The 27,473-nt window shown below is 51.4% G+C and overlaps 7 protein-coding genes across 7 annotated transcripts; 4 read left to right on the top strand and 3 right to left on the bottom strand.

Moving 5' to 3' along the window:
• Positions 1-387: 387 nt before the first annotated feature.
• Positions 388-2,916, top strand: TrAFT101_011474 (uncharacterized protein). The gene is made up of 2 exons (XM_024900780.2): positions 388-1,831; positions 1,910-2,916. Exons 1-2 carry the CDS (start codon positions 1,108-1,110, stop codon positions 2,302-2,304), a joined length of 1,119 nt encoding a protein of 372 aa, XP_024758097.2. The 5' UTR covers positions 388-1,107; the 3' UTR covers positions 2,305-2,916.
• A 4,312-nt stretch (positions 2,917-7,228) lies between these two features.
• Positions 7,229-11,630, top strand: TrAFT101_011473 (uncharacterized protein). Its single transcript, XM_066129272.1, has 3 exons — positions 7,229-8,576; positions 9,366-9,573; positions 9,798-11,630. Exons 1-3 carry the CDS (start codon positions 8,542-8,544, stop codon positions 11,001-11,003), a joined length of 1,449 nt encoding a protein of 482 aa, XP_065985404.1. The 5' UTR covers positions 7,229-8,541; the 3' UTR covers positions 11,004-11,630.
• On the bottom strand, positions 11,535-15,174 carry TrAFT101_011472 (uncharacterized protein). Its single transcript, XM_024910129.2, has 2 exons — positions 12,917-15,174; positions 11,535-12,851 (listed from the first exon to the last, which is right to left on the bottom strand). The coding sequence occupies exons 1-2, from the start codon at positions 15,048-15,050 to the stop codon at positions 11,893-11,895; spliced, it is 3,093 nt and encodes a 1,030-aa protein (XP_024758102.1). The 5' UTR covers positions 15,051-15,174; the 3' UTR covers positions 11,535-11,892.
• Positions 15,175-15,473: 299 nt separating this feature from the next.
• On the bottom strand, positions 15,474-17,714 carry ATG15 (Putative lipase atg15). The gene has a single exon (XM_024908653.2). The coding sequence runs from the start codon at positions 17,519-17,521 to the stop codon at positions 15,659-15,661; it is 1,863 nt and encodes a 620-aa protein (XP_024758103.1). The 5' UTR covers positions 17,522-17,714; the 3' UTR covers positions 15,474-15,658.
• A 351-nt stretch (positions 17,715-18,065) lies between these two features.
• TrAFT101_011470 (uncharacterized protein) lies at positions 18,066-18,733 on the top strand. Its single transcript, XM_024908654.2, has 2 exons — positions 18,066-18,158; positions 18,248-18,733. Exons 1-2 carry the CDS (start codon positions 18,103-18,105, stop codon positions 18,591-18,593), a joined length of 402 nt encoding a protein of 133 aa, XP_024758104.1. The 5' UTR covers positions 18,066-18,102; the 3' UTR covers positions 18,594-18,733.
• A 250-nt stretch (positions 18,734-18,983) lies between these two features.
• On the top strand, positions 18,984-21,550 carry POB3 (FACT complex subunit). The gene is made up of 4 exons (XM_024910731.2): positions 18,984-19,082; positions 19,298-20,029; positions 20,092-20,463; positions 20,541-21,550. Exons 1-4 carry the CDS (start codon positions 19,072-19,074, stop codon positions 21,136-21,138), a joined length of 1,713 nt encoding a protein of 570 aa, XP_024758105.1. The 5' UTR covers positions 18,984-19,071; the 3' UTR covers positions 21,139-21,550.
• Positions 21,551-21,662: 112 nt separating this feature from the next.
• TrAFT101_011468 (uncharacterized protein) lies at positions 21,663-25,815 on the bottom strand. Its single transcript, XM_024900808.2, has one exon. It carries the CDS (start codon positions 25,074-25,076, stop codon positions 22,590-22,592), a length of 2,487 nt encoding a protein of 828 aa, XP_024758106.2. The 5' UTR covers positions 25,077-25,815; the 3' UTR covers positions 21,663-22,589.
• Between the last annotated feature and the right edge of the window lie 1,658 nt (positions 25,816-27,473).

The raw sequence follows: 27,473 nt of genomic DNA, 5'->3' as shown, positions 1-27,473 counted from the left end.
AAAATTGGTGGTTGTGGAAAACCAAATTCGTCATCTGCGTCTATCATCATGTGAATATGATGCGTCTGCCTCAGGGACCAAAGCGGCTTTGATATAACCTACTAGGCCTAGCACCACTTGAGAACAACATCCGCTTCTGTAGTAACTTTATAGGATAAGCAATTAGTCGTAAAAATATCGTATTAATTGCATTATTGGTGTAGACAATGTTGCTTTTATTTTTGTTTTGTTTGATGTTGAGTCATTGGCTGAAAAGTCGTATGTCAGCAGAAGTGTAAGTGAAGGATAGTGTCTTGTGCGAGTTACATGGAATACGCTATCAATTAATACGGGCTTGTAATGTACTGAATACCTTTCCATCATTGCAATTTACTGCCCACCAATACTCGAGTTACAAATATACCACAAAACATGCACACAAACAGTCCATTCGCCGGCCTTCAGCGTGTGCATCGCCAAATCCACGCAGAATCAAGTCACCCTCAAGAGATTCCTCCAGCTTGACTCGTGTTAAGTGGTCTGATCGTGGATCGACCCGGAAGCCGTGAACGACGGTCCAGCTTTGGCGCCAGGGGCACGTCCAGCTTCGGCTAGGCGCCATCTCCGAGAGTCCGACGACCGCGATAAAACTTTGTATGGCGCGCGCCGCCCACTCGCTAACAAAAGATACAAGCTGCCACCGCCTTTGGAAACTCTGCTCGCCCCAACAACAGCCCTTCTTCCCTTCTTCCTTATAAAGACGTCACCTTACGCTCCTTTCCTCCTCCAATTCGCGCGCCATCGAAGAAAGAATAGCAGCTTCGTCTTCTTTTTTCTCTTCTCTCTCTTCTCCGTCCTGTGCTTCTTCTTATTCGTCTTTGCTCTCGCTCTCGCTTCCTTTCCACAGACCTGCTCTATACCGCTGCTCTTTGCCATCGCTGCGATCCCACTTTTCAGGTACCGACGCTTGCTTTGTCGCCACCGACCCCTGCACGCATTTCGTACGCGACATCCGACCAACGCCGAGTTTAATTAGCCTCTTAATACCGAACTCTCCGCGACCTCTAGGCTATATCTCACTCTTTTTTTCTTTTTCTGCCCAACAGCGCGCTCCATCTGCTTTTGTGCATGGTCAACAGCATTGCTCACATCATGGACAACCTCTCCGCCGAGGCTCCCATCATGGCCAACCACAGCCTCTACGATACGTCGCTTCCGCCGCTGCCGGCCTACTCGCTTGAGCCACGGCCTGATCTGTTCCCTTGGATCTCTGACCTCTGGCTGTCGCTGCTTCTCCCAGTTGCCGTCTACTGGGTGACGTCGCTCTTCTTCCACGCCATCGACGTGCTCGACCTCTTTCCTCAGTTCCGTCTTCACACGCCCGAAGAAATCACCCAGCGCAACCACGCGACACGCTACGAAGTTGCCCGCGATGTCATCATCCAGCAGATCATCCAGGTTACAACAGGCTATGCACTGGCCGTCACTGAGCCTCAGGAGATGATTGGCAAGGCTGACTACGACATTGCTGTCTGGGCAACTCGCATCCGCCTTGCCCAGCGTGCGCTGCCCGGTCTCCTCGGCCTTGTCGGACTCAATGCCACCGCCATCTCCAAGAGCATGTCTGCTTCCTATCCGCTCCTTGCTGGAGCTCTGGCTGGAGGCTACTATCCCATCTCTGAAACCGCCTCCAGCAGCGCCACCCCGTCCTTTACTGCCTGGGAACTTACCCTTGCAAAGGCCATCTACTACGTCCTCATTCCTGCCCTGCAATACTTTGTTGCCATCTTCATTCTCGACACCTGGCAGTACTTCCTTCACCGATTGATGCATGTCAACCGCTGGCTCTACAGTAAGTGGCACCTATTGATTCGTCTGGCCAGCTACGTCTCATCTTGAATAAGCCGCTAACCACTTTCTCTGTCCTTAGCCACCTTCCACTCCCGACACCACCGTCTCTATGTTCCATACGCTTACGGTGCTCTTTACAACCACCCCTTTGAAGGCTTCCTTCTTGACACTCTCGGTGCTGGTATCGGATTCAAGGTGACTGGCATGTCTTTGCTCCAAGGCACTTGCTTCTTTGCTTTCTCAACTATCAAGACCATTGATGACCACTGCGGCTATGCCTTCCCTTGGGACCCTCTTCAGCTCATCACCAGCAACAACGCTGCCTACCACGACATTCACCACCAGACCTGGGGAATCAAAGCCAATTTCTCCCAGCCCTTCTTCACCTTCTGGGACCAGCTCCTGGGAACCAAATACAGTGGCAAGCGAAGCAACCGGCCAAGCGACAAGAAGCAGGCCGAAAAGGCCCAATAAACAGCATATTGCATTTGGTTAATATTCGTGGATACGTGCAAGCACACTCTATACAAGAGCAAAAGCACTTCTTTAATACTTTTATCCGTCCCATGTAGATGGAGGAACATACGACGCAATGTTTTTTTTTTTTTTTTGAATGACAGCAGCAACCCGGCCAAGCAAAATTAATTCTCTAATATCTTACTTTCTGCTTTTCTCTTATTGAGCTCATCGAGCGCAAAAAAGTTCTTTGCTCTGTATATATTTACACTACCCCTTTTTTTTGAAAACATTATCTTTATATGGGCTGAGCAGGTACTGTGATGGAGGAGTTGCTCGATATTTATATGTCTGGGGAAGTTTTATCATTATGGAGAGATATGGGGTAAAGCCTCGACCACCTTTTGCATGTATAATAATTTAGATTGGAGTGTGTTGATGGTGCGATGGGTGGGCGTTGGGATGAGGCTTATTACTATTGAATAATGTATGAATATGATTTTTGGGGATACACGAATCTGCTTTTCTATATTTCGACATTTATTGATGCATATCATACTTTGGCTTATCACTCGGCTTGAGAATATATATACTTACTCTATTAAGAATCTTCCAAATATTCACGCACGCTATTTGTTTTTTCCTCTTTTCTAGTGAATTGGCTGCTTGGCACTTGGGAAATCGAAACCTCATGCCTGTTACATCATACTACCCTAAATTCTACATACAAACTCAATATATGACACAAGCATCTAGCTGAATTGAAATTGAATGCTTTATATGCTTTTTGGGGTATCTTCTGGTGGATTTGTGATAAAAAGAACCAGCAGATGTCCTTACCTTACCAATAACCCTACCCTAATAGATTGAACAAAACCCTCTTAGCTTTCGACTACGAGGGCATTAGCAACATGGCAAAAATAATTAGCTACAAGAATCATCTACATAGTCATCTTTTGAAAAGAAACACAAAGGGACCACAAATTTGTCTCTTCATCGCCAAAGTAAACATGCATTCTGCACAGATTTTAAAATAGCACATCACCAATTTAGAATCAGCCATATGTATCCCCTCAGATCTAGAGCACGGAGAAGAGAGCACGTCGAAAATATAAAAGTCAAGGCACTAAGGATTTCCAAACCTTCTCGTCTTTTCTTCTATAAACGGACCAATGTTGAACACTTATAGTATCGCTCGAACTTAAAGTCTCATCTCATCCCAACCTTTCGTGACGACAGATAAAAAGCGTGCCGTCTGCCTAACCAAAACAGCATATGCGAAATCAGCAATGGTATAGCCCATAATACCTGGCTGTCTGACGAATAGGCTGACGCCGCACAGCATAATCACTCAGCTGTTCATTGTCGACTACGTTATGTCTACACCACTGTGTAAGCTGGTGTGGCACAGAGCTGTCATACCCCATATGTCTCCAGGGCGAGCAATTAGGCCAGTGCATGTATCCTCCATGATCACAAGATCAGATTCCTCGAGAAGTGCCGCGTATCTAGGTCTCACGAGCTTACAAGTGTGCCCTATATCTTGTCGCACGGGTCTACAATGAAGGTAGCATCTGGCCTCGGCTTCACCAAAGCTCTGTGCTACGGATCCTGTATCTTGTCCTCAAACGTCTTTGCAATTCAATTCGAAACGGCCGGTTCGTGGGATGCGCCAGCCTTCGTTCCGAGCCCGCTGGTGCCAGAAAAGCTTAACGGATAAAGGAGGAGCCTCGTAATTAGCCCGGCTCAACTAACAGAAATTAGCAAAGAGATTTTGTGTATTTCAAATACCTGTCGACCGTCTTTGGCTAGCAGTCACATGAGAAGCTATCAATGGCCTTGTTAGAACTTTAATAAGACTTGAAGGGCGCCAGTCCGCAAATATGCACGGCTGCTGCGCCCGCACAGCTCGCGCTACGTGATGGACATGCATGGATATCCGTTCATGTTTAACCAAGAATAACACTGATAGAAAAAGAAAATTCCGTTCCCAGCCTCGGAAGAGATACCGTCTCTGGGAATAGAGTCACAACGTCGATTCTCAAAACCCGAGTTGACAGGGACGATTCTAACCCTTGTGCGTGCAAGTAAAGTAGGGGGAGGGGTGGTTGCTGCTAGGCTGTTTCACCAGCTTCGCCCGCAATAATCCAGCCCGATGCTCTAGAGACGATCCGATAGCGGGCACCTGGTTGTCACCAATGAAAGTGAATATATGTCCGGAGGCGGGATAATTAGAAAAGGCCCTATTGTGAATTGAATGGATCTGGCTGAGATCCGGGGTAACTGTCTGACCGTTACGATATACCTGATGCCGCAAGGTTGAGCTATTCTTGATCGTAGATTCATGTTGCAACAAGGCCACATAGTGCTATTTTGTAGCCAGGTTATTATAACAGCAATCCAACATGAGAGTTACATATTAGACTCTTAGCAAAGTTATATTATATGGTGGCTTGACGACTGACGGCTGTATGAATGGAGTAGTGCCGTGTCTATCAGAGACTAGGGAGAAGCGTGGATAAAGATCAGAAGAGTTAGCTTGTGCAATGCCAATGTATATGTATACATAGGTAGATAGCGATTGACATCCATAAATTTTGAAAGCCAGGCACAGAGAGAAGTAGCCAGCTTGGACATGGTGAATACAGCCGAGATGTTTGCACATGCTAAGCCTAAGCGCCGGCACAGAGCTCAAGTCGATGATCTGCGTGTCGAAACAGCTAACAGGTACTACTGTGCAACGACTCCGTCTGCCTGCATAGATAGCTGAATTTGAAGCACAGCCTTAAGCTAGGCGAGCTACCACCAAACGCTGCTAATGCATCTGCAATCATACGGCTACCCAGTAGGAGAACTTGAGCTCTTCTCTGACAGCTAACTCGGATATGAGAGAGTGCCGAAAGCCGGCTTCCGGAGCATACGATTGGTTGCCTGCCGTCAGGAGTTCTATGAGAAATACTAATGGTGTACAATGTGTAAGATTAGCTGCATCGCGGGTGCATAGAACGGTTGGTAGTGTCTCGACTCTAGGCCTTTTGCTCGATATTTCAGTGGGTCAAGCCATGTCGTGCAATAACAGCTGTCAAGGAAACGACGTTAATTTCGTTGCTGAGCCGAGGGTTGTCGATCATATGGCTCGTGACTTGAATCCGCGCCGTGTACACACAGACAAGGAGCCAAGGATGGGTGGCTTCAACTGTATCCCTTTATGGTTAGCTTGTCATACAGCGTTATAGAAACATTTTGACAAGCGATACAGAAAAGCCGTGATTAGCATTGCTGTTGTATATCAATTTAGTATGCATGGAAATGATAATATTGTGCATTCTTTATCCGGCCACCAATGCGGGCGTGACAGGATAGCTTCCCGTCGATTTACCGGAAGCGGCAAAGAACGAGGCTTGTGCTTTGGCTTGGCCCCCAGTTTTCATTGACTTATCTTCGGAATGCGGGCGGCACGAGTCGGGCGCCAACCTCGTTGGAGATCTGGAGCTTCTGATGTCAGTAACCGCAGAGCCAAAGAGGTGACACAGCAAGACTGCGTTGACGGTTATACCACGTAGGACAGAATGCACAGCAATTCTGTAGAACGATGCAACGAGGCACGAGGCACGTGTACTACGTGCACTACACTGCATCCAGCCATGCAGACTGGTTCTCTGTGCGCCGTAGTGCCGTCGAGATCGCGGGATGCACGCACTGCGCCTGTGCATGGACGATACGTGGATGGCCCGAGGCCCAGTGATTTCTTAGCGTTGCAGACGCGGGAACGGTTGGTTCATTAGATGGTGAAGACTGCAGTCTGCAGTGACACTGCGGTCTTATCATGCGAATTCTGGTTGACAGTCGGCGTCGTACAATCCTTTCTTTGTGATAACTGATATGTCCTCCATGCAGCTAATCAACTCCACGTGGAGGGCTCACAGCGCGGTTCTTGATGCTTGCGGGTCAAATCAGGACAGGGGTATCGGACTGCACATACAGCATTGGCTGAGACCGACGACTTATGCATAAGAGGCTGAGACAAGAGACCGCAACGAACGCCCCCTGGTGGCTGCGACCAGGCTGTTTTTCCCCTACCAGCCGCGCATGGTTAGTTCCACATTCGCATTCCACAGCATGAGGAGGAACCCTTTAGCCGGCGCTACCTTGAACTTGTGGCGTCGTTGGGGACGGGCTGGCGGTGCTGTATGGCCTCTGAGGGCTTGAAGACGGAAACCATGAGAGTTTAAGCCCTCCATGCACATCATCTCGTATATTATCTCGTATATCGTGATATGTAAAAGCCAATCGATAGTAAAGCAGCAGGCGGTCTCGCTACCTGCCTGTTGGCGGCCTCGGGGCGAGAGGAAGGAACGAACCCGGAAAAAATCGAAGCCGCTCACCCCAGCAAGCGAGCGATCCAAATAATGTCCCTTCTCCACCACTTTAACCGCTGTTTTCAGCTTCACTTGAAGCGTCTAAGCAGAGACAAAGCCCACTCCGCTTGCGCAAAAAAGGTTCACTCGCTTCCGCAGAGCACAGCTGCTACTGCCAGTCTGCTACACGCCGAGTCTCTGTTGGTTATGCATGAATTCTGCTAGGCCCGGCGTGGCTAGAATGCCTGGTGCTGTGTCCGGCATCGAAACAAGCAAAGCTCCTCCGAGTCACAAGTCCAACCGCAGTCGGTGCCGAACGTCGCGTTGGCGCAATCTCGTCCTGAAATCGAAATCGAGCAAAATCGAATCGGCCTTGCCGCCATGCCAGAGACCAGCATCTCAACAGATTGGCCCATCCATGCAGCGAATAGTGTGGCCCTACTAGGCCGCGCTGGTGCTGAACATCGACTGCATATGGGGCGGTGGTGCTACTATTTGCTAGCAGCATCACCGTCGAGCTGATTGGCGCCGGTTAGTCTCCAGCATGGCCCCGTTCAATCTCTCTGGGTCCCCAGCGCTCGTGCGTGCCGTCCAATCATCCAATCAGCCGCTCGCTGTGCCTGCGTGCGTCAGAAACGACCCCCTGCTCGGACCCTGGCCCGAAGCTTCCTTGGGATCCGGCAGAGACGGCTGGTGCCCATCCCCATCCACGGCCCAAGCTGAGCTGAACTCAACTGAACTCGACTGAGCTGAACCAACCTGAGGTTTGGCATCGCCACGACAACCGTTCGAAGAATCTTGCGGCTGACGCTTCCAGATCAAGGGCCGTTGGCTCCTCCATTGGCAGAAGACAGGCTACTCTTTTCAATAGCTCACAGCAATAAATCCACTGTTGGCCGGATCGTGGCACTAGTTGCTTTTATCGAGCTCAATCACGCCAAAATCTAATTACTACGGTGCCAACTGACGCTATCCACGAGTGCCCAGCAAGCTAGCCGGCTTCCACGGTGCCCCCGGCAGCGTCTCATTGTCATCAGCCAGCACGGAATACCATTGCTGAGCAAGCCATGGACAACACGAAATCTGCCTTTCGTCATAATATTCTGCAGCAAAGCCCGCAGCCTTGCGTCTCTTGCATTCCATACTTCTCTGTGGCAACTCATCACTCACGAGGCCTCTGATATCAGCGTCATTGTTGACTCGCATCTTCACAACTGGTGCCTTGCAGATCCACGAGCTACATCATCTCCGCTTTGAAAATCTATAGGTATCCGGCTCTCTTGGTAATCCTCAACCCCTGCTTGCCGCGCCTCTTTTTTCTCCAAAACCTTCGTCTGGGCCTACTCTACCCGCCTCGCCCCTTCTGGATCGCTGTAGCAGAGAATCTTTTAATCATACTAAGCGCCGTCTCCCTCTTTTGTCTTTTCCCCTTTACTTCTACTGCCGTCCAACGCTGCAATACGACGCAAACATCACCCACACATTCAGGAACCGATTCCCACTGCTACTGCACTCTGCCGGCCCCCGGCTCGTTGGCGGCGCTTGCGGCACATCCAGATTAACCACACCAGTTGGCCAATCACGTCACCAAACTCCTTTGTTTCGGCGCTTCTTCAAACATGCCCGCTTGTCCACCCTGTTTCACCCTCTGAAGCTCTCTCTCGTCTCTAATTCAACCTCACAATTAAGGAACACTGCATTTTACACGCGCGAAGATATCTGGGCCTGTTATGGTATCACCGTCTATTAGCGCGAGACAAAAATAGCCGCCGGCTACGAGACGAAAAACGATCATCCCGGACCGTTTGCTTCACAACCGTCAATCACTACTCCTACTAATAAAACGCTCTCCCAAATCGTCTAATCTTGAGTTGTTTGTTTCTCTGTCTTCTTCGCAATGGATCCGACAACAACTCTTCTTACATTCATGTTGTGAGTGTTGCGGAATCTTCCATTTTCCTTCTTTCTCTGCTTCTTTCTTTGATGCTTTACACTCATTTCGTTTCCCTCCCTTGTTTTGGATCATTGTGTTTCTCCTATTTTTAGGAGCTTCCCCTTCTTCTCCGCTGGTCGAAGCTTTTTCTATCAGCCAGTGTCTCTCGTTTACTAGTCTGGTACAAGAGAAAAGTCACTACTGCTTGACTGTGCTCATACTCCCCCGAGCTACTCCTACTGGACTTCCTCTTTTCGGATGTTTATCCGTTCAAACTTGTCTGGCCTAAGCTCTGTTGTTCTTGGAAGTACGGTACGAATTATACCCTTGAATTTGATCTTCTCGCCCGAGTGTTACGCCCGTCAGCGTCGCCGTCAGCCCGCTCCAATCGTCTGCCTCCTTGCATCGCCTTGCCAGCTCAATGGCATGGGGCCTTCTATCATGAGGCTGCCGCGCTTCTTCCGTATCCCTTCTGCCCTTGGTTCCCTCTTCCTCCCTTGACCCATGGTCACGCCACTATCTTCTTGACACTATCCACACCGCATTGCCTGGACCTTGCCTCGCAGAGCTAGCCCTATGTTTCTGGGGGGTCGGCGCATATTTGGCACTAGCTGGGCGGGATCGCAGAGATGTGAATCGTTTGAGTCTCGGCTTTTGTTAGCCCGCTGCCCCGGCTTCACATGGCACATACACACACACCCTTTACCCCCCGTCCTCCAGAGTGGTATTTTTAATCGGCCACCACGAGCTAGTTCGAACCGACTTGAGCTGACACCCTAATCTCACAGTCAGACGGAGCCATCTGTCCAATCCGTGCGGCTCATTGGCTCCTGGGATAATTTCACTATGTGCTATAGCATGGAGCGGGACGCCCGACGTGGCCATGGCCAGTGGAGAGGATGCTTCACGTTCCAGAATATAGTCTGCGATGATGAGAACCCGCACCATAACAAGAGGAGCGGTGGTCTCAAAATGGGCCACACGTACTACTACTATGTAAGTCTTTTTCCTCTTCTATATATCATCCATGCTTCTCCGCCATCTCGTTCCTCATCTCGATCCTAGCGGTTGGACCGGCGAGCTATCACTCTCTTCCCATTAATAACACACGCCTTTTTATATACACTTGCTTCATCTCTTCATCCATATACTATCCACTCACTCTTGCACCTCCAAGCATACCTTTGTCTGTTACAAAGCCTAACATTGCTATTCTTCAGTACGAAGTAGACGGGTCTACTGAGACCTTTGATGCAACAATGCCTTGCACCACCATGTGCCCATATATGCCTGGCCAAACCGTCAACACTCTCTTTGTTCCCATTGAGCGCTCATCACGCTCCCGAAGTGCATCAACAAGCTCCATCCATGCAGACGACTACAGAACTATGGATCCAGCAACAAAATTTATGAAGCCGCTACCACCCACACCTCTACTACCAAGTATATACAACTGCCGAGCTCTATCTGCCCCGATTTCACGCCCTTCCTCATCGTCATCTCGCTCGCCATCTCCACCTTCATGGAAGAGATTCTTCTCACGCAAGCCGCAGACCTCTGACGGCCTACATCGCCCGTCTGCTAGCCATGGAGAATCATGCTTCGCATCCACCTTCACCATTTATGACAGCGTCATTACTGTCCCCACACATGATGCTCGCCATGGCCGTACTACATCGTCGCTTAGCGAGGGTGCCAGGGCAAGATACATCTCTCCAGATTCCCTGTCCCGTATCTTACGCGAAGACCGACTTGCTCCTCGTCGTCCTAGTCACCCTGTCCAGCCACCGCCATTGATAATCCCCGACGACGTCATTGAAGAGGATGAAGACGACGAAAACTTTGCTGTTTCCGCTATATCAGAAAGCTTGCCCTATGCCACCGGCCTCTCACCGCCCCCCTTTCAACGCTCTTTGTCATCAGAGTCCATCAAGTATGATACTGAAAAAGGCAACTTTACTGCATCCATGGCCGGGCCTCCGCTTTCAGTTCGGCCACCTGCTCTCGATCGAAACCAGCCTCTATCTGCCGTGGTAAACGAGACAAAATCAGTGCCTCGCTGGTCTATCTCAGCAAAAGACAAAGTCACTGCAAGTCCTATTCATGAGGATGTTCCCATGAGCTTCTACGATGATGAGGATGACGACGACGACGTCATGTCTAGCAACGAAGACGATGTTCATTTTCCCTCTATCCCCATATCAAAAACTCAACTACACTCTTTCAAAGGCTATAGTCTACCACGTCACATTGAAGAGACGAAAGATACATTCGCCTCTCATCAGGCTTTCGCAGCTCCTATTTCCCCGAAATTGGTACCTAGCGGGTCTAATTTGTTGGATACTCATATCGAGGCAGGCCTTGATGACTTTGTCAGCGAGCTGGGCTGGATTGTCGGTACTATAGGCACGACCGATAGCCCCTAACTTGCTCAGCAGAGGATCTTCAATGCACCTTATCTGCCCGTATTTGTTTCTATCCACTTGTACACACAACATACATCACATCACCTTTACAGCGGCTAAACAGAACGCAAAACATTCTCTATTGCTTAAAATAGCTGGAGTTGTTTACACATCAATTTTCTTATAATGTTTCTTTGTACTACTCTTCTCTCGTTTTCTGGCATCTAGACTTGAAGCATACTATATACACTCGATCACCGGCATCTGAGTTACGTATATACATCTCGTTTCATATGTTTTTAACATATATGTTTATACCACCATGTACATCATCATCATCATCATCATCATCATTGACCCATTAGATTGGGTTAAAAAGCTTCAGTGAAGCTATACTCCATGGGAAATTTACAGGCGTTTAAGCGATATTTGATCAAAGGATAAACAAAAGGGAGGCAGGAATTGCGCAATGCGCAAATATTGGGATTATGCTGCGTCATGAAGGTTGACGAAAGCATTGGCATAATGTAGCAATGAGATTCTAGCTACGATTTGGAGTTAATAGCTATGGAATAAGAGCGTTGTGCTCTAAATTCAAATGAAATTCCGTTGAAGCATCGAACGTTATATTACATGAGTGATTGCAATGGCATTGTAGTGAAGTGCATTAATGTATGCCAAGTATAAGATGAGACCAATTTCATCGAATTTGAAGGCGCCCATAGGAACAGGGGCTGACTTAACAGCTCGCCATCATAGTTAGCTAGCCTTTGCTTAACATCTAAATGCGACATTTTGCTTGTAGCGACCGTTAGATTCATTTCAACATTATTTGTGAGTTTCTGTATTCTAGTAAAGTTTCACAAAGTTATTGCTATTGATATTGCTACTGCTATAAATAACACATGTTTTAGTTTGATTCTGGCGCCGCCGTTGTGGTCGGCAGTGGTAGCTCCTTCTCCACAGGCACCACTTGCGATCCACTCGTAGCCTGAGGCTGAAACTGAGGTTCAGGAGCAGGAGGAGGAACAGGAGCCGGTGTCGGTAGTTGACCAGTTGTTGTTTTTTGGACGGGGCTCTGGGAAGTTGGAGGTGGGGGTGGCGGTGTGGGAGTGGGTTGTTGTTTTTGCTGCTGCTGCTGTTGTTGTTGTGCAGCTGGTGGCGGGAGAGGAGATGATTGCGGTGGAAGAGCTGGTGGAGGAGGAGCAGCTTGCGATGGAGTAGCCTGTGCTGGAGGGACGCTGGGAGTGGCGTTTGATACTGGCGGTTGTTGCTTTTGCGGAGGAGGTGGAGGTGGAGGATTTTGAGACGGTCTGTTTGGAAGCTGTTGGGATGGTTGTTGTTGTGGAGGAGGAGGAGGTTGCGGCTGTTGAGCCCTTGCTGCTGGTTGCTGATGCTGCACATACGGCTGTTGCGGTGCTTGAAACGGCTGAGGCGCTCGCAATGGCTGCGGTGTCGCTGCTGGCCTCTGCTGCTGAGCGTGCTGCATATGCTGTACGTGATGCTGCACCTGAGGGGCTTTATGAGCTGCCGCCACCACGGCCGCCGGCGGAGCCTGATGGTGTTGCTGCACCGGCGGGGGCTGGGGCTGAGGCGGAACCGCTCGTATCTGAGCCAGCCTCTCCTTTTCCCTCTCTTCAGGGGTTTTGGTGGGAGCATTCGGATCAAGGAATCGCGCCGGCACGCCGCGAGCGGCCATCTTCTCGCTGCCCACCCAGGCGTTGAGGATTGCGCTCCAGCTGAGCTCTTTGCGGTCAAGGCGCTGCAGCTCCCGATAGGCGGCAACGTTGTGATAAGGCAGCCCGGTCTTGGGGTCTTTGTAACGGGCTGGTAGGCCAGTGATGACACAGATTGGAGCAGGGGCGGGTTCTGAAAAGCAATAATGTCAATAAGGAGACTTGGAAAAGGGGGGGGAACATCGAGCAGAAACTTACTAGAGAGTTTGTTCATCTTACGGCCAAACAGAATTTGAGTCTGTATACTCTTATCTTGAATGGCATTCTCATCAAAATTCTGGAAGATGATGACGTTACGAGTGGTGGTCTCAGGGGCCTCAGGAACCTCGGGAGCCTCAGCCGGACCCGGGGCGGGCTGAGAAGGCGGCTCTGAAAGATTAGGGCTTGCCGATTTGCTAATTGGCTCGGGCTCAGGAATTATAGGCCGTAGGACGGTATTTATAAGGACGGGCTCCGTAGAGACAGGTGCTACACCAGCCGTCGAACCAGGAGGTTGGATCTGCATTGGAGGAGCCAATGCAGTCTGAGGTAAGGATGTGTTTGGAAGGGCGAGGATATTGGATTTTGGTGCTGGGCCGGGACGGTAGTCCATGTTCATAACGGGAGGGGGCGCGAGAACTGGAAGGGCGAGAACACCAGATGGTTTGCCAGCCTCTACAGGTCGTGGACTGCCGATGCCTGTAGGTGCCGCCAACGGAGACGTCTGGCGAGGTGATGCGGACAGCGAGGAAGATGCTGGCGCGGCTAGACCACTAGGCAGAGGTGGAGGAGATAACAATGGCGGAGGAGATAGTAAAGGCGCAGCTATTACTGGCTGGGCTGGTTGGACATCTCCAGGTGGTTTTGCGGTAGAAGTAGTAGTAGGAGAAATAGAGTCATCACGAGGGACAGCAAGTGGCCCAGTGGCAGAAGAAGAGGTAGCAGTGCCAGTGTCAGTGCCAGCAGCAGTATCGGGAGCAGTAGTTGGAGGAGGAGGGGGAACGGCAGCACTAGGAGACTGTGATGATGGCGGTGGTGCGATTGGAGCTGACTTCAAAGGCTCTATCATCTCGTCATCCTCCTGTTTGAGAGGAGGTGCTGCGTCCGACGTCTTGATCTCACCAGCTCCTGATGTCGGTGTCGGTGTCGATGTCGGTGCTGTTGCTGGTGCTGGTGCTGGTGCTGGTGCTGGTGCTGGTTCTTCCTTTGATTGCGGTTCGACGGCATCAGGCTTCGGCACAGCAGTAGTATTTTCACTGCTAGCTACCACCTTAATGGATGCATCCGTCTGTTGTACGCCTTCTTGAGGAGCAACATTCTCTTTCCCATCCTTGTCTGCCGTCACAGGAACAGCATCCTCCTTCACAGCCTCAGCAGCCTTGCCCTTGTCCTTGTCCTTCTTGTCCACCCTCTTCCTCTTCGGCTTCTCCTCCTCAATGACAACCCGTCTCGCTTCGCCCAGGCCCGTCCAAAAGGTGATGACCGGACCCTTCAGCGTCCTCTGATTCAGAGCCGCCAGCTTCGCTCGCCGTTCCTCTTCCCTCTGCTTCTCTGCCACCTCCCAGCGATTCAAGCTCTTGCTGTTGCGCTTCTCCACGATGGCCGCCTCTCGCAACCGGTCTTCCTGCGTCATGGGAGGTTTCTTAAGCGCCTCCATCCGGGCCGCCTTCTTTTGCATCTGCTCCAGCTGCTTCAACCGCCGCTCCTCTCGCTCAATCATCTGCTGGTGGAGCTGCTCTTTCGACATGCGCGTCGTCTTTCGGGACGAGGCCCGAGTGGGCAGATCCGCCGGCGAGGGCAGCCACGACGTGCGCTCAGACTTCTTTTTAGGACGAGGCGCAGGAGCCGGCGTCGACGACTCTGACGCTGCCGGGTTGATGCGGACTTTCTTCCGAAACTTGGCCGGTATGGCATCTTGAGCCTTTCGCTTGCGCTGAGCAGCGCGCCGCTCTCGGGCCTGTCGCTCCAGCTCCTGCTCGCCCTCGAGCTCGTCGCCCGCATTATTCTCGCCCTCGTCGTCGGATGACGAGTCCATCTGCATGTCGGAAGCATCGTCGCCGGCATCCGTGAAGCCCTGGTCGTCCTCGTCTTCGGCAAATAAAAGCTCCAGGTCGGAATCCGGCTCTTCGTTGGCCAGCATCGACTTCATGCGATTGCCCGCCGTGGACCGGCGGGACCGCGAAGTGGCGAGCCATTCCACGGGCTCTGGCTCTCGCCCCGGCCCTGGTTTCGACGATGAATCTCCGGCTTCGCTGTCGCTGCTGTCGGAGCTGCTGTCCAGGTCGCTGAGGGGAGGTGGCGCCGACAGCTGCGACTCGGACTGCTGCCTCGATTCCGAGTCCATTGTCGACATTGTGGCTGGAGAAGGAAAGAAAAAAGAGAAAATTGATTCGGAGCGGATTCTGCCGCTGGAAAGCACTAAAGAGCGCTAGGCGGTGGCAGCTACATCGGAGTTTTGAGCGTCGTGAAGAGCTAAGGTGGGAGTTTTAGAGTGGGAGGGAGAGAGCAGAGACGCGTTTTTTGCGGTTGGGACACCAAAAATGCAGATTTCTCTTGCGCTGACATCACAGCCCACTTTGGGAAAGCTGCACAAGTACCGGTACCTCGGGTACGACTTGAATTGCCACATATCACCTAGTATTGATACTTATGAATTTACAACCACCTACATCGCCTTATATAGCCTCAATGCTCTACACAGATCAATTACTACTACTCCTTGTATCAACCATGGGAATTTAAATGGAGCAAATACGCTTTGAGAAAAAAGAAGAATCGAGAAACACACAAAGTTCAATTCCTGTATGTATATCTTAATATGTTGCCTATGAATCGTAATCGCTACCCAATGTCTGCCCGCTTCAAACACAAAAATCATTCCACCAATCTTGGGAGTAGTCTATTAAACAAGAAGGGGTTACCCAACGCCATAAAAATTAAAAAGCATGACTCATCCTTCTATCATGTGGGAACCGCCGTTGGAGCCCCTGTAATGGCTGGTGCGGTGCCTCCGGCAGAAGGCTTGAGGCTGGTGGATGTCACCACATCGTTGCATCCCCAGAATCTGCCAGGAGTCTCGCATGTTGTCGAGGTGGGGGGAATGGTCGTAAACAGAGAGCTCGTGGTAGGCTCGTCATTGCAGCCCCAGAATCTTCCTGGGGTTTCACAAGTTGTGGTAATGGAAGACGCACTGGCGGTCTCCTTCGTTGTCGTCGTCGTCGTCGTCGTCGTCGTCGTCTTATCTTTGCATCCAAACCAGCCAGGCGTCTTACAGGTAGAAGTAGTAGTAGTAGGCGCCGGTACAGGCGTAGTCACATCGCCTGTAGTTGTCTGATCCAAGCAGCCCCACCAGCCAGGTGTCTGGCATGTCGAGGTGCGTGTCCGTGTTCGGGAAGTGGTCGTAGGAACGGCAGACGTGGTGGACTCGGTGCCATTGCTTTCATACATTTTCCAAGGGCCACAGTCTCTGCATTCAGGCGTACGGACACATTTGGGTACTTCATCGTACTTGAGGATAACGTCCTGGATAACAGATCGGATCTTGTGAGTGCCAATTCCCACTCGCCACCCCTTGTCAGCCACAACGTCATAGACACACTCATATCCAGTGTGACAAGACGATTCCATAGCGTAGCCAGCGAAGGAGCAGGTAGCAGCTGCTCCATTGCATGTGCCGATGTACACCGGGTCTGCGGTATGGCCAAAGTGATATGTTCCTGTGTAGCCTCGGGTTTGTGGGGTATCGGGATTAGCTCCAGGAGGGACAGGGAGACCCAGTCGAGAAGCCGGGAGTGCTTCTGGAACAGCTTCGAAAGTCACGGCGGGCACGCCGTAAGTAAGGGCCAGGAAAGAGGAAACAGCACCTCCGAGAGAATGGCCTGCTAGCCAGATGTTTGAGTCCGGATATTGCTCAGTGACATTGGAGTAGAGCTCGCGAGCCGCAGCATAGTAACGATTCTCCTCAACGAGAGCCGTCCTGACACACGTATTGTTACAGGCATAAGTGCCTGTAGCGCAGTCGCAGACCTGGTGCCACGTCCATTGCCCCTGTTGAGCGCAGCAGCAACTGAAGAACAAGTTATCATTAACCTTGTCGTTGGTTGTTGTGCCATCTCCGTCAAAGACAGCGGGCGACGTCCCCTTGAGGCCGATGATGACGGTGGAATTGGTTTTGTCGGCCCAGATATGGCCACGCAGGCCATCCGACTCCCAACCAAAATCGAGACTTCGGTTAAAAGGGGTCCCGATGTCTAGCCAGTCCGCCATTCCCTCTTTTTCTACATAGGCATCAGCGGCGACGTATGCCATGGTCAAGACTGTGTTTTTATCTGTAATGTCGGGGGATGAGACCTCATCCATTGTCCATGCCGAGGCGTCCAAGACGGCTGCATAGCCCTGCATGCGAGATTCAGCGACTATAGGGTCGACAACAGACGGACGTCTGTCGGCCAGCCGCTGGATCGTCTCGGCACGGCTCTTGGCCTTGAGACGTGGCACGGTATGTTCATCGAATCCATCGCCCGCGGCAAGGAATACTCGGGACTGGTCGTTGACGACATCCAGCTTCCTGTGAAGCTTCGGGTTTCTGTTGGTACCATGATGGAAGATATGTCGGAGCGTGAAGGTGTGTTCTGCAGGCTTTGGAGTGTCGGGATGCGAAGGGAGAAGAGGCCCAGGGCCAGCAGGAATCAGGACGTGCTGGTCGAGGCCGACATCACCGCCGATGACTGTGGCAGCGCCCGGGGAGATGGCAAAAGCCGATGCCAGCAGCAGCGCGGCGGTGACCCGGCCAGCACGACCGCCTCGGGATCTAGACGATACCATGGGGCGAATCTAGGCGTAGGACAGCGACTCAGAGATGGGCTATACCATCTACAGGGAGGGCGAGATCATGAGAGCGTTCGTCCACTGATGGCGGTAGATATAGCAAATAAATGCAGATGCAGATGAAGGTGATAAGCGGTTGGGGGGAAGAGGAAGAAGGGGTCTGTCAGGTGATGGATTGGTGTTGTCACGGAGTAGCATCACTGCGCACGCGCCAGATGACTGACGTTATCCTTATCGACGCCGGGATGCACTGTGTGTGCTACTGCGGCGCGGCACTATGAAGACGTCCGCAACAAGCCTGATTAGCTCGATGATGCGGTAAAGTATATCTTGCAGCGGTATCTGCAGCAAGGGTACATCCCACGGCGATGAGATCTAGCGCATCTCGCTAGTGGCGACCCTGTCTAGGCCTGGCTCGTGGGGAATGCCCAACAAATAGCGGATCTGCACCGTGCAGGATAAAGCCGGGTTACTGTGCTGGCCGCGGTCTGAAACTCCTTTCGCCGGCATTTGGACTTCTTCCAGGCCCGATTCTCTCTCATCAACCAGCCGATATCAGCCTCCTCCGCATCCCTCCAATGGCGTGGCTCTCCCGTCCTCTGACCCTTGTCGGTCTGGTGCTTCTTGCTCATGGGTAAGATATGTTCGTTTCATTTTTCATCTTCTTTGTGCATGATTATCGAAGAAAAACAAAATACTGAACCACAATGACGATGATGCCAGATGTTACTCTGCACATGAGCACACAGTCCTCTCGTCGACGTCAGCGCAGCATTCCACATCACCCTCCACAGCTGCGCTGCCGCTAGACATTTACATCGAAACCGCCGTGGCAACATTCTTACTTTGCGTGGGACTCGTGCTGGGATCAGGGACACTGAAGCCGATTGAATGGCACACTTGGGCGGGCAAGATTGAGCGAGAGGCTGATCGATCGTTGAGTGGGAGTGGCGATGCAGACGATGCAACTGGTAATCCGTTCAGCGCCCTGGAGGCCCGGAGCGGGTTCATCAACATTCACAAACTTCATGGAGATTTTGTCAAGTACAGTCAGCAGCTCGGGAAATAGGCGTCAACCATAATCATAATCATAATAATGACAAGGCAGTAAAAATAGTGAAGCGCTGCTTGGCTTGGCCGAGGGGCAACCGGAGCTGGATTCCGTGCGTATCTGTAGCCTTTGTAGGCATGTGTGATGTAAATGACAAGGTGGTGTTTTCTTGTTGTGCCATTTCGTCCATTTAATACCACGGTTTGACTCTTCTCCCGCTAACATGAGATGAGTTTACTGGAAGCTATACTGAAGCTTCGTCTCAACATGGTTTGAAGCTCAGCCTTCTGCTGCATGCGCCACAGTGTGGCTGCACGGGCCACCTAACCCGCTGCAAGGCGTAAAGCGGTGGCGCGTCTCTGCGCGCTGCAGTCGCGCCGAAGCTCTCAAATTTAATCCATTAAACCAGCCTCACTTTGCTCAACGCCACACAAGCTCAGATTTTGGAAGCCATCACGCCGGCATCAGTTATTTCGCATCACTTTGGGCGGCCAGAATGACGGCAATGTGAGTATCTTGCAACTTCCACCGTCTCTTCACTCTGCATAGTTTTCTCTTCTCTTCTCTTCTCTTCCCTTCAGCCCCCCACCTTGTCTCTGCTTGGTCTAGAGAGAGACGCAGCGTTGTGGTGTTTGCCCTCAGTCTCTTCACGGCCGCCAATCTTCCTCATCACGCCAAATTTTGTATAACCCTGTATACTAATCGCATCCTCGTCTACGCAGCGAGAGTTTCGACAGCATCTACCTTGACCTCTCCAAGGAGAGCGGCAAGTGCAGATTCGCAGAGACCGGTTTTGGATGGAAACCCGCCGGCGGCGGTGACACCTTCACCCTCGACCACAGTAACATTGGTAGCGCCCAATGGAGCCGCGCCGCCAGGGGATACGAGATCCGAATCCTACAGCGTAACTCGGGCATCATCCAGCTCGACGGATTCCAACAAGAAGACTACGAACGCCTGAGCAAGATCTTCAAGAACTGGTACAGCACCGCGCTGGAGAGCAAGGAGCATGCGCTGCGAGGATGGAACTGGGGCAAGGCCGAGTTCTCCAAATCCGAGATCACCTTCAACGTCCAGAATCGCCCCGCCTTTGAGCTGCCCTACTCTGAGATTGGAAACACAAACTTGGCGGGTCGAAATGAAGTTGCCGTGGAGCTTTCCCTACCCCTCAATGCCAACGACACTGGCACCAACGGTCAGCTGGGCGGTGCTCGGGGCAAGGGCAAGAAAGCCGGTGCAGGCAAAGATCAACTCGTCGAAATGCGATTCTATATTCCTGGAGTAACGACAAAGAAGGAGACCGAGGGTGAGGACGCCGGTAGCGACGGTGGTGAGGAGGAGGAAAAGAATGCTGCTACTCTCTTCTACGAGACTCTTATTGAGAAGGCAGAGATTGGCGAGACTGCTGGCGATACTATCGCCACCTTCCTCGACGTTCTGCATCTCACTCCCAGGTACACATTTACCCCCTTCAAACTCCTGTTCCTTCTAGCGCTCTTTTCTGACACACTCCCAGAGGTCGTTTTGATATCGACATGTACGAAGCGTCGTTCAGACTCCGTGGAAAGACATACGACTACAAAATCCAATACGAAGCAGTCAAGAAGTTTATGGTCCTGCCTAAGCCTGACGAGATGCACTGCCTGCTCTGCATTGGCTTAGATCCCCCTCTGCGCCAGGGTCAGACGAGATATCCCTTTGTCGTCATGCAGTTCAAGAAGGACGAGGAGGTTACCATTGACCTGAACATTGACGAGGCAGAGCTGGAGAGCAAATACAAGGACAAGCTCGAGCCCCATTACGAGGAGCCCTTACATCACGTTGTTGCCAAGATGTTCCGAGGTCTAGGCAACAAGAAGATTTCTTCACCTGCGAAGGATTTCCTTACGTACGTACCGGCACTGCTGTTCAATATTGCTTAAAAGAATTTCATATACTAACCACTCTTTTTTTTTTTTTGTATAGTCACCGCAACCAATACGGCATCAAATGCTCTATCAAGGCAAGCGAAGGTTTCCTGTACTGCTTAGAAAAGGCGTTTATGTTCGTCCCGAAGCCAGCGACGTACATCGCCTACGAGCAGACACAATCCGTTACTTTCTCCCGCGTTAGCGGCGCGGTCTCTGCCCTATCCACATTCGACATTACCGTTGTTATGAAGAACGGCGCCGGGTCATCGCAGTTTAGCAACATTAATCGTGAGGATCTCAAGGCCCTGGAATCCTTCTTCAAGCTCAAGGGTCTACGTGTTAAGAATGAGATTGACGAGGACGCCAACCTTCTTGCTGCTGCCCTTCGCGAGGAGGCCATGGATGACTCTGATGACGAAGTGGTTGTCAACAAGGCAGACCGCGGATCCGCAGACGAAGATGAAGAGAGCGTGGACGAAGATTTCCAGGCTGACAGTGACAGCGATGTTGCGGAGGAGTACGACAGCAATCACGAGAGCTCCGGCTCTGGAAGTGCTGAGAGCGACGTCGATGACGATGAGGATGATGACGAAGAAATGGAAGACGTTGATGACGAACCGCCCAAGAAGAAGTCAAAGACGGGCAAGAAATAAATTTAAGACCCAAGTCAGGGCCATCTCTTCTATCAAGCATGACTCTTAATTTAATATCTCTGAACCATATCGATTTCGAAGCAACTAAACAAAAAAATGAAGACCCAAAAAAAGGAGGGGGCCAAACGAAAGGAAAGAACGAAAAAATGACTTCAAGGAATGGCGTTTTTTGGAGGCGTGTGTGAGTTGTATGTGGCTTTATACAAAGGGAAACCTGGGAATCTTATTTCCGTATTTTTTTTATTGAACGCTGGTTGGGTTTTGCGAAGATGGTGACAACTCCGTATTATTACGTAGCTTATATGATTATTGGCTATTTCACTACCTAAACATATATGATGGATCTTCTGTATGTTCTTTTGGAGTTGCTCTAACAAAACTGTAGATTCATCGGAATGCCATTGGAGTTGACAGCCTTTCGTGGGTTGCAATAGCACATACACAAGTACAACATCTTATTAGACCAAAGTAACCAAAGCAACCACAAGTAATACATCACATCACATTCCAGATTAACCTAGTATTTTCCGTTTTATGTTTCTCGTTTTTTTATTTTTCTTTATAATACAAAGTACCCTTCTATTCAATAAAAAGCTACACACAGCGTTGTGCCCGGAACAAGCCAAAACAATACAATAAGCAAAGTAGCCGTGCGCACTTCTTTATTACCCTTTGACAAACAAACAACGGATTTTATACACAGAAACCCAGGTTGTTGTTTTTTTCCTAACAGTACCAGATCTGATTCCAAACACACAAGACAAAAGAAAAAAAAGCTCGAGACGAGGACCAAGGCGAGATAGCAAAGGGGGGAAAAACAAGAAAAAAGAAAACTCCTTCTAAGCCCGGTTCATAAAATCCCAACAAATCCGTCATAAAATCCCCAAATTTCTATCCTAGAAATCCGATTCCGACCCTCCAAGACAAGAGAGAGCAAGATATGTGTGTATATATAGGCCACCACATCAGGTATATATATGTTCTCTGCCAATTTCTATTTTATATTCTTTTTCAGGCAGTTTTTGCTTTTCTCTCTCCTCTTTTGTCGCCATCAATTCTAGGAAATCCCCGTGTGGGCAAGTAGAGGCCATGACGCGCCTCTAATAATCTATACAGTAGAAACAAATAACTCCTTTAACGATAGGTAAGAATCACACAGGATCCCACGCGATTTTGTGTGGCGCGGTGATTGCGCCCCAACATTCGTTTGAGCGCGCAGATCCCCCCCAAAAAAAACTTGATAAGGAAATAATGAAAAGATAGGTGTACATCGCTAATGATGCATGGAAATCGAACAGCGCATGCTTGCAAAAATGATTGCTCAAAAGGATAGCTGGCTTCGATTCTGGTTTGGATATGGTGTATGTAGGAGTATGTTGGTGTGAGATATGTAGGTGTGTATGAGGTGTTTTGATCTTCGCATTTTCTTTTTCTTTTTTCTTTTTCTTTTTTTAGATGCGGTCACCAGTTGGCTTGATGTAAGATCGAGGGAACAAGGCATACTGTCCAACAGGTGGTGCCTGGCTGCTCAGACTAGCAGTCCTGGATCGAGAGCGACGTTTCTGGCTCGAGGATGGGTCCTCATGAATGATCGACTCACTAGCATGAGATTTGTGAGATGATTTCCTGGATGGAGCCAGAGGAAATGAGATGAGCTCAGGGACAGTATCTTGCGGGCTGGTCATATCCCCCTCCGCCTCAGCGTCAACAGGTGCTGGCACTTCAGCCTGAGCCACAGGCAGAGGCTCCGCGCATTCGGTCCAAGACCCAGTCATCTTGTGCACAGATCCGCTGCTGCTGGCGGTATTACGAGTGTAAAACGACCAAGTAGAGTTGGTAGAGATGTGGCGATCGGCAGTCGTATCAGAGTAAGTGGAGACAGTCCCGGTAGTAGAAGTGCTCGCTCGCTGCTGTGACCACTGAACGGGCTTGCTGTTTTCATCATAGAAAGCAGTCTGCTGGTAAGGAAGCGCCAGGTCATCCTCTCCGGGATACTCTTGTCTGGCACCCTCTTCGAGCAGCATCTGCTGATGGAAATCGCCAGGGATAAGCAGCGACGGTGACAGAGTAAAGCCATGAGACTCCTTGAAGCTCGAAGCGTGTGAAGCACGGAACTTCTTCTTGTCAAAGATGGGAAGAGAGAAGTTGTTGGCGACGGGTGCAGTCAAGACTGGAGTAATAGCCTCCTGGACAGTGGGCGTCGACGTCTGGCTGATTGGGCTCAGACCCGGGCCTTCAAACGTGGCCACGGAAAGCATACCGGGAGATGACCTTGCTGTTCCGATGGGCACACTAGTCTCCTCGGGAGGAAAACTAACCTCTACTGGAAGAGTGTCGCTATCACGAGCAGTGTCCATCGAGTCACGATCCCATTGGTAATCACAGTCGGCTTCCGCTTCGTGCTCATAACAATAGTCGATGTCGTCCTCCCAGCTCTCTTCGATGATTCCAAATTGGAATCCAAGCTTCTCCGATGACTCTACAACTGCATGTTGTGGCACAGACGCCATGTGGAGGTTGCCGAGAGTATCCGACGCATTGCTCGCCGGACGATGAGACCTGCGCAGCATGGGGACGGATTGACTACCACGGATAGACCGTCTAGCTGCTGCAGCATTCTCTTCCTCTTCAGGCACGTCAGCAAGCGGAGTCTCGTATGTTGCCAACGTAGGGCTGGCAAGGGGCCAAGAGGGCTCGGTGGGCGAGGGCTGGATTGGCGAGAGCTTTGTGCTGTAAGCATGATACTCTTCTCGACTAGTCATAAGCGGCGCAGCGTAAAGAGGCCCAATGGGCGGGACTGGCTCGACTGAATCATCGGGGTTGAACGGCTGCGGGTGGCGAAAACCTCCACTGGTTTTTGGTCGTTCAATGACGACGGGGGGTTGCTCGTCAACGTCTTCGTATTCCTCTTGGAGGCTAGGGCTCCGAGATGGCGAGACGGGGGAGCCTGATTGAGGCGCAGTAGGGTTTATGGGAGATCTGGGCGGTCTCGGTGGCGGTGACATGGAAGGAGTGCTTCCTCGCAGCTGATCCTGTGATCGGATTCGTCTCATCAATCGACGAGATGCGTTGGGCGCAACGGCCTGGCTCTGGCGATTCAAGGCTGCGGGTCGTGAAAAGAAAGCGCCAGAATCGTTGTAAGCGTCGGGATGAAATAGAAGAGCAGACCCCTCGGCTTGGTTGGCAGCACTGGGAACGTTGGTTGGGCCGGTTGCCCGCATCGTCAGTTGCTCGGGTCCCTCCTGCGCTTGGGCAACACTATCGCGATGCGTGTGAGTGACATGTTGAAAATTGTAAGGACCTGAGATATTCAGCTTTCTCTGGGCAGCTCCTGTGTCGTCCCGAGAGGCTCGTCGGCGAGTGAGAGCTTGTATAAATGATTCTTTGTGGCTAGTGGAGGCAAGGGCACTGTCCGCTGGCACCTCGGCGGAATACATGGAGCTGGCGGAGGAAGAGTTGGCGCTGCTCTCGCGCTTAGATCTCGCTCGTCGATGAAACGGGTTCTTGCCGAAGCCATAGACGCTGTCCGAGCGCTCTTTAGAATGGGCGCTGCTGCCGGTGGACTTGACTGAAGAGCGCCTACCGAGCGACAGATTCTCCAAGGTCTGCTCCCACCCTGGGCTCTCACCGTTGGCGGCTACAGACGCCGACGCGGCAGTGCGGTGTCCATTCTGGCGCCGCAGCTGGGAGGCTCGCCTCATCTGCGAGTTCAGCTGCCGTATCCTGCCTGGGGACGGTGGCCTGTCCATGGCAGGCTCGAAAAAGTCGGCGGCACTCATAGGAGACATTGGGGAAGATGGTTGGTTGAGATTAGGAGAAGAAGGAGCCGTCGACGACTTATTCAAGTACCGGATGGAAGTCGTCTGAGGCCTGGCCCTGGGAACCTGCTGCGGCGCCGGGTGGCCAGAATTGAAGGCTATGGCATTCATGCTCCACATCGCGAGTCAAGGGCTGGGGAGGGCGACGATAGACCATGCCCTCTGGGGATCTGCGGCGAGACTGACTGATCCAGGGTGAAGAAAGGCGATGGGGCCTCTTTTTTTTCCTGCTCTGTGCTTTTTTTGCTCGTGGGCTCCGCTATTCGTATGAGTACATGTAAGGATATAGCGCTCTGTGCTCCATATAAGAGTATGAAGAAGAGGGCAGGGGAAACGAGTGGTGAACGCAATCGACAGTTCGGCCAGGGCGAAAACGTGGAGTGGATATACTCAGCGCAAGGCGCGAGAGCAGTGGTCCTGGTATATATTATATCTGGATGACGGAGCTGAGCTGAGCTGAGCCAGAGAGCACGAGAGGGCTTTCAATCCAGGACCCTGGAAAGAGACGTCGACCAAAAATTCCCAAATTTGGGGGCTATCCTTGACCCCAGCTCAGTCAGGAGATTGGACCGCGGAACCTCTTGAGCTTGAGGGTGGGCTAGGTAGCGTCGTCGACCGGGGGGGGCGCCGATGGAGACGATGGTGCTGGGGAATTGCTCCCTGTTGGTTTCTTGGCCGACAAGGTCCGGGACCCCTGGACGCGCCCAGGATGCTGCATGCTGCCGAGTGCTGGGATAGTTTAGCACCTTGTCTATATGTATGCAGGCCGACGGGACCGGTGAATGCAGGCAAAGGTGCACGAACCCAGCTCGGAGTGCGGAAGGGAAGCTTGCGAGGCCCGGGTCGTATTAACAGGCGTGAGCCCGTGTATCCTACGAGCACGGTGCAGCTCTGTGTGACGGACAAGGCTTGGCTGCAAGCATGCAACAGCAATTGGGCCTGATGCAACCTGCAGCTCGTACGGCATACTGCAATGCCTGGGCTGCAGGAACGCGCGCGCTCCGAAGCTGCGATGAGTAATAGTGCGATGCTGTGCTCCTGTGACACTGCTTCTGCGTCTTTGGATCGCGAGATGAGCGAGGACCGCTCGCGTATGTAGGCGTGGAATCGCACGGAGTACTCCGAGCTCCTGATAATAACACTTGGGCGCTGGGATGGATGTTCTGCGGTGCTTCTAGAAGGCGAGCCAGGCCGTTGTGCCGGTTGCGTCTGAGACAGCGCGGCGTGATGGACGGCGTGTCTCGTTTGGTTTGGCTGCACGGCGCTACAGCTGGCGATGAGGGTTGGGTTGCGAAGATCCCACGATAATTTGGCTAAAAGCGCGATCGATGATTGAGGCCAGGAGGTGGATACAGGCAGATTAGTTGACATGAGCGGTACGTAACAGCACTACGCCAGTTACTGTACTGGCACGAAGCACTAAAGATTGGTGGCACTAGCCAGAAGCAATGCGCACGGGAGGATTCCGTGCCTGGCGTGGTAAGAGCAGCTTGCTAGCGTGCGCCAAGGTGCCAGGCACGGGCGACGACTTGGCGCTTGTACCTGTACTAGAGCCCGCTAGCCTGCAGCCACTGCGGTCACTGTCCAAAGACGTGTTCTATTCAGGGAGCGCTTGTACTGCTACAGCGACCGTACAGCACAGTGCTCTGCTAGCACAGAGCAGCAGCGAGACGGGAAAGAACACGAATCCTTCTCTCTGGTCCTGCCCACACGTCGGAGAGGCCAGAGGGCAAGGATCTGCGCACACCCCGTGGCTGGTCGCAGCAAAGGTCCAATCCGCAGCGTCGGGTCGGCGCTCTGAGCAAGCTCTTGCCCTGGGCCAGAAGGATTCCAGTAGTGCAAATTGCCATGCGGTGCTGTGCCTGTCGTTAATGTTATTACTACCTACTAAGGGCCCTTGGCTTAGGTTGCATTCTCACTCTATTATTTGAGCTCTTCCTAGGATAGCATTATTGCGGCACGCCAATATACTTGTACGCAAGTGATTGTGGTACAGTACGTACTTGAGCCTCTGCAAGGTACACACATACTGCATATAGTACCTCTGGTACCTCTATGATACCAGCATTACATGCAAAACCCAAGACCTGGGCCTGGACTTTCTACTGCTATTCTTGTCTGCTCCATATGTCTGTAACTACGGGGTATAGCACTTTATCACTTCCATACCACATATCATTGGCCTTGGTAAAGAGGTTGCAAACTGCACAGACTAATGTTTTGCTGAAGACTGCTAAACAATTTTAGCGCTTGTTTTGTTAGTGTAAGGCACGGCTTAGTACCTCCGCTGGCACAAGCCCAGGCTTCGCACATCTAATCCCAGGTAGCGCAAGTAGCTGTACTTGCAGAGTATCGGCGATATGCGGTCGTGCCTTCCCCTCACACCTTCACAGCCTGCATATGCAGGAACGAGAATTGATGTTGGTTCTTTCGCTGAAGATGATTTTTATTCGCTCAGCCTCCACACCGCGGTGATCCATCCCAGACTGAGCATGGCAGGCCGAAAATGAACCGCAT

This window comes from Trichoderma asperellum, chromosome 7, assembly GCF_020647865.1.
Source record: "Trichoderma asperellum chromosome 7, complete sequence".
Lineage (NCBI taxonomy): Eukaryota > Fungi > Ascomycota > Sordariomycetes > Hypocreales > Hypocreaceae > Trichoderma > Trichoderma asperellum.
Note: the sequence above shows the minus strand (reverse complement) of the source record. Positions and strands in the feature narration are given on the sequence as shown.

What these genes read in the sequence shown, in the direction of transcription:
- TrAFT101_011474 (XM_024900780.2), top strand. Translation starts at nt 1,108, where the DNA reads ATGGTCAACAGCATTGCTCACATCATGGACAACCTCTCCGCCGAGGCT. An exon ending in TGTCAACCGCTGGCTCTACA is followed by an intron (nt 1,832 to 1,909) that starts GTAAGTGGCACC and finishes CTCTGTCCTTAG; the next exon opens with CCACCTTCCACTCCCGACAC.
- TrAFT101_011473 (XM_066129272.1), top strand. Translation starts at nt 8,542, where the DNA reads ATGGATCCGACAACAACTCTTCTTACATTCATGTT. An exon ending in ACTCTTCTTACATTCATGTT is followed by an intron (nt 8,577 to 9,365) that starts GTGAGTGTTGCG and finishes CTAATCTCACAG; the next exon opens with TCAGACGGAGCCATCTGTCC. An exon ending in GCCACACGTACTACTACTAT is followed by an intron (nt 9,574 to 9,797) that starts GTAAGTCTTTTT and finishes GCTATTCTTCAG; the next exon opens with TACGAAGTAGACGGGTCTAC.
- TrAFT101_011472 (XM_024910129.2), bottom strand. Translation starts at nt 15,050, where the DNA reads ATGTCGACAATGGACTCGGAATCGAGGCAGCAGTCCGAGTCGCAGCTG. An exon ending in TAAGATGAACAAACTCTCTA is followed by an intron (nt 12,852 to 12,916) that starts GTAAGTTTCTGC and finishes ATTGCTTTTCAG; the next exon opens with AACCCGCCCCTGCTCCAATC.
- ATG15 (XM_024908653.2), bottom strand. Translation starts at nt 17,521, where the DNA reads ATGGTATCGTCTAGATCCCGAGGCGGTCGTGCTGGCCGGGTCACCGCC.
- TrAFT101_011470 (XM_024908654.2), top strand. Translation starts at nt 18,103, where the DNA reads ATGGCGTGGCTCTCCCGTCCTCTGACCCTTGTCGGTCTGGTGCTTCTT. An exon ending in CTGGTGCTTCTTGCTCATGG is followed by an intron (nt 18,159 to 18,247) that starts GTAAGATATGTT and finishes CGATGATGCCAG; the next exon opens with ATGTTACTCTGCACATGAGC.
- POB3 (XM_024910731.2), top strand. An exon ending in GTTCTGCATCTCACTCCCAG is followed by an intron (nt 20,030 to 20,091) that starts GTACACATTTAC and finishes ACACACTCCCAG; the next exon opens with AGGTCGTTTTGATATCGACA. An exon ending in CCTGCGAAGGATTTCCTTAC is followed by an intron (nt 20,464 to 20,540) that starts GTACGTACCGGC and finishes TTTTTTGTATAG; the next exon opens with TCACCGCAACCAATACGGCA.
- TrAFT101_011468 (XM_024900808.2), bottom strand. Translation starts at nt 25,076, where the DNA reads ATGTGGAGCATGAATGCCATAGCCTTCAATTCTGGCCACCCGGCGCCG.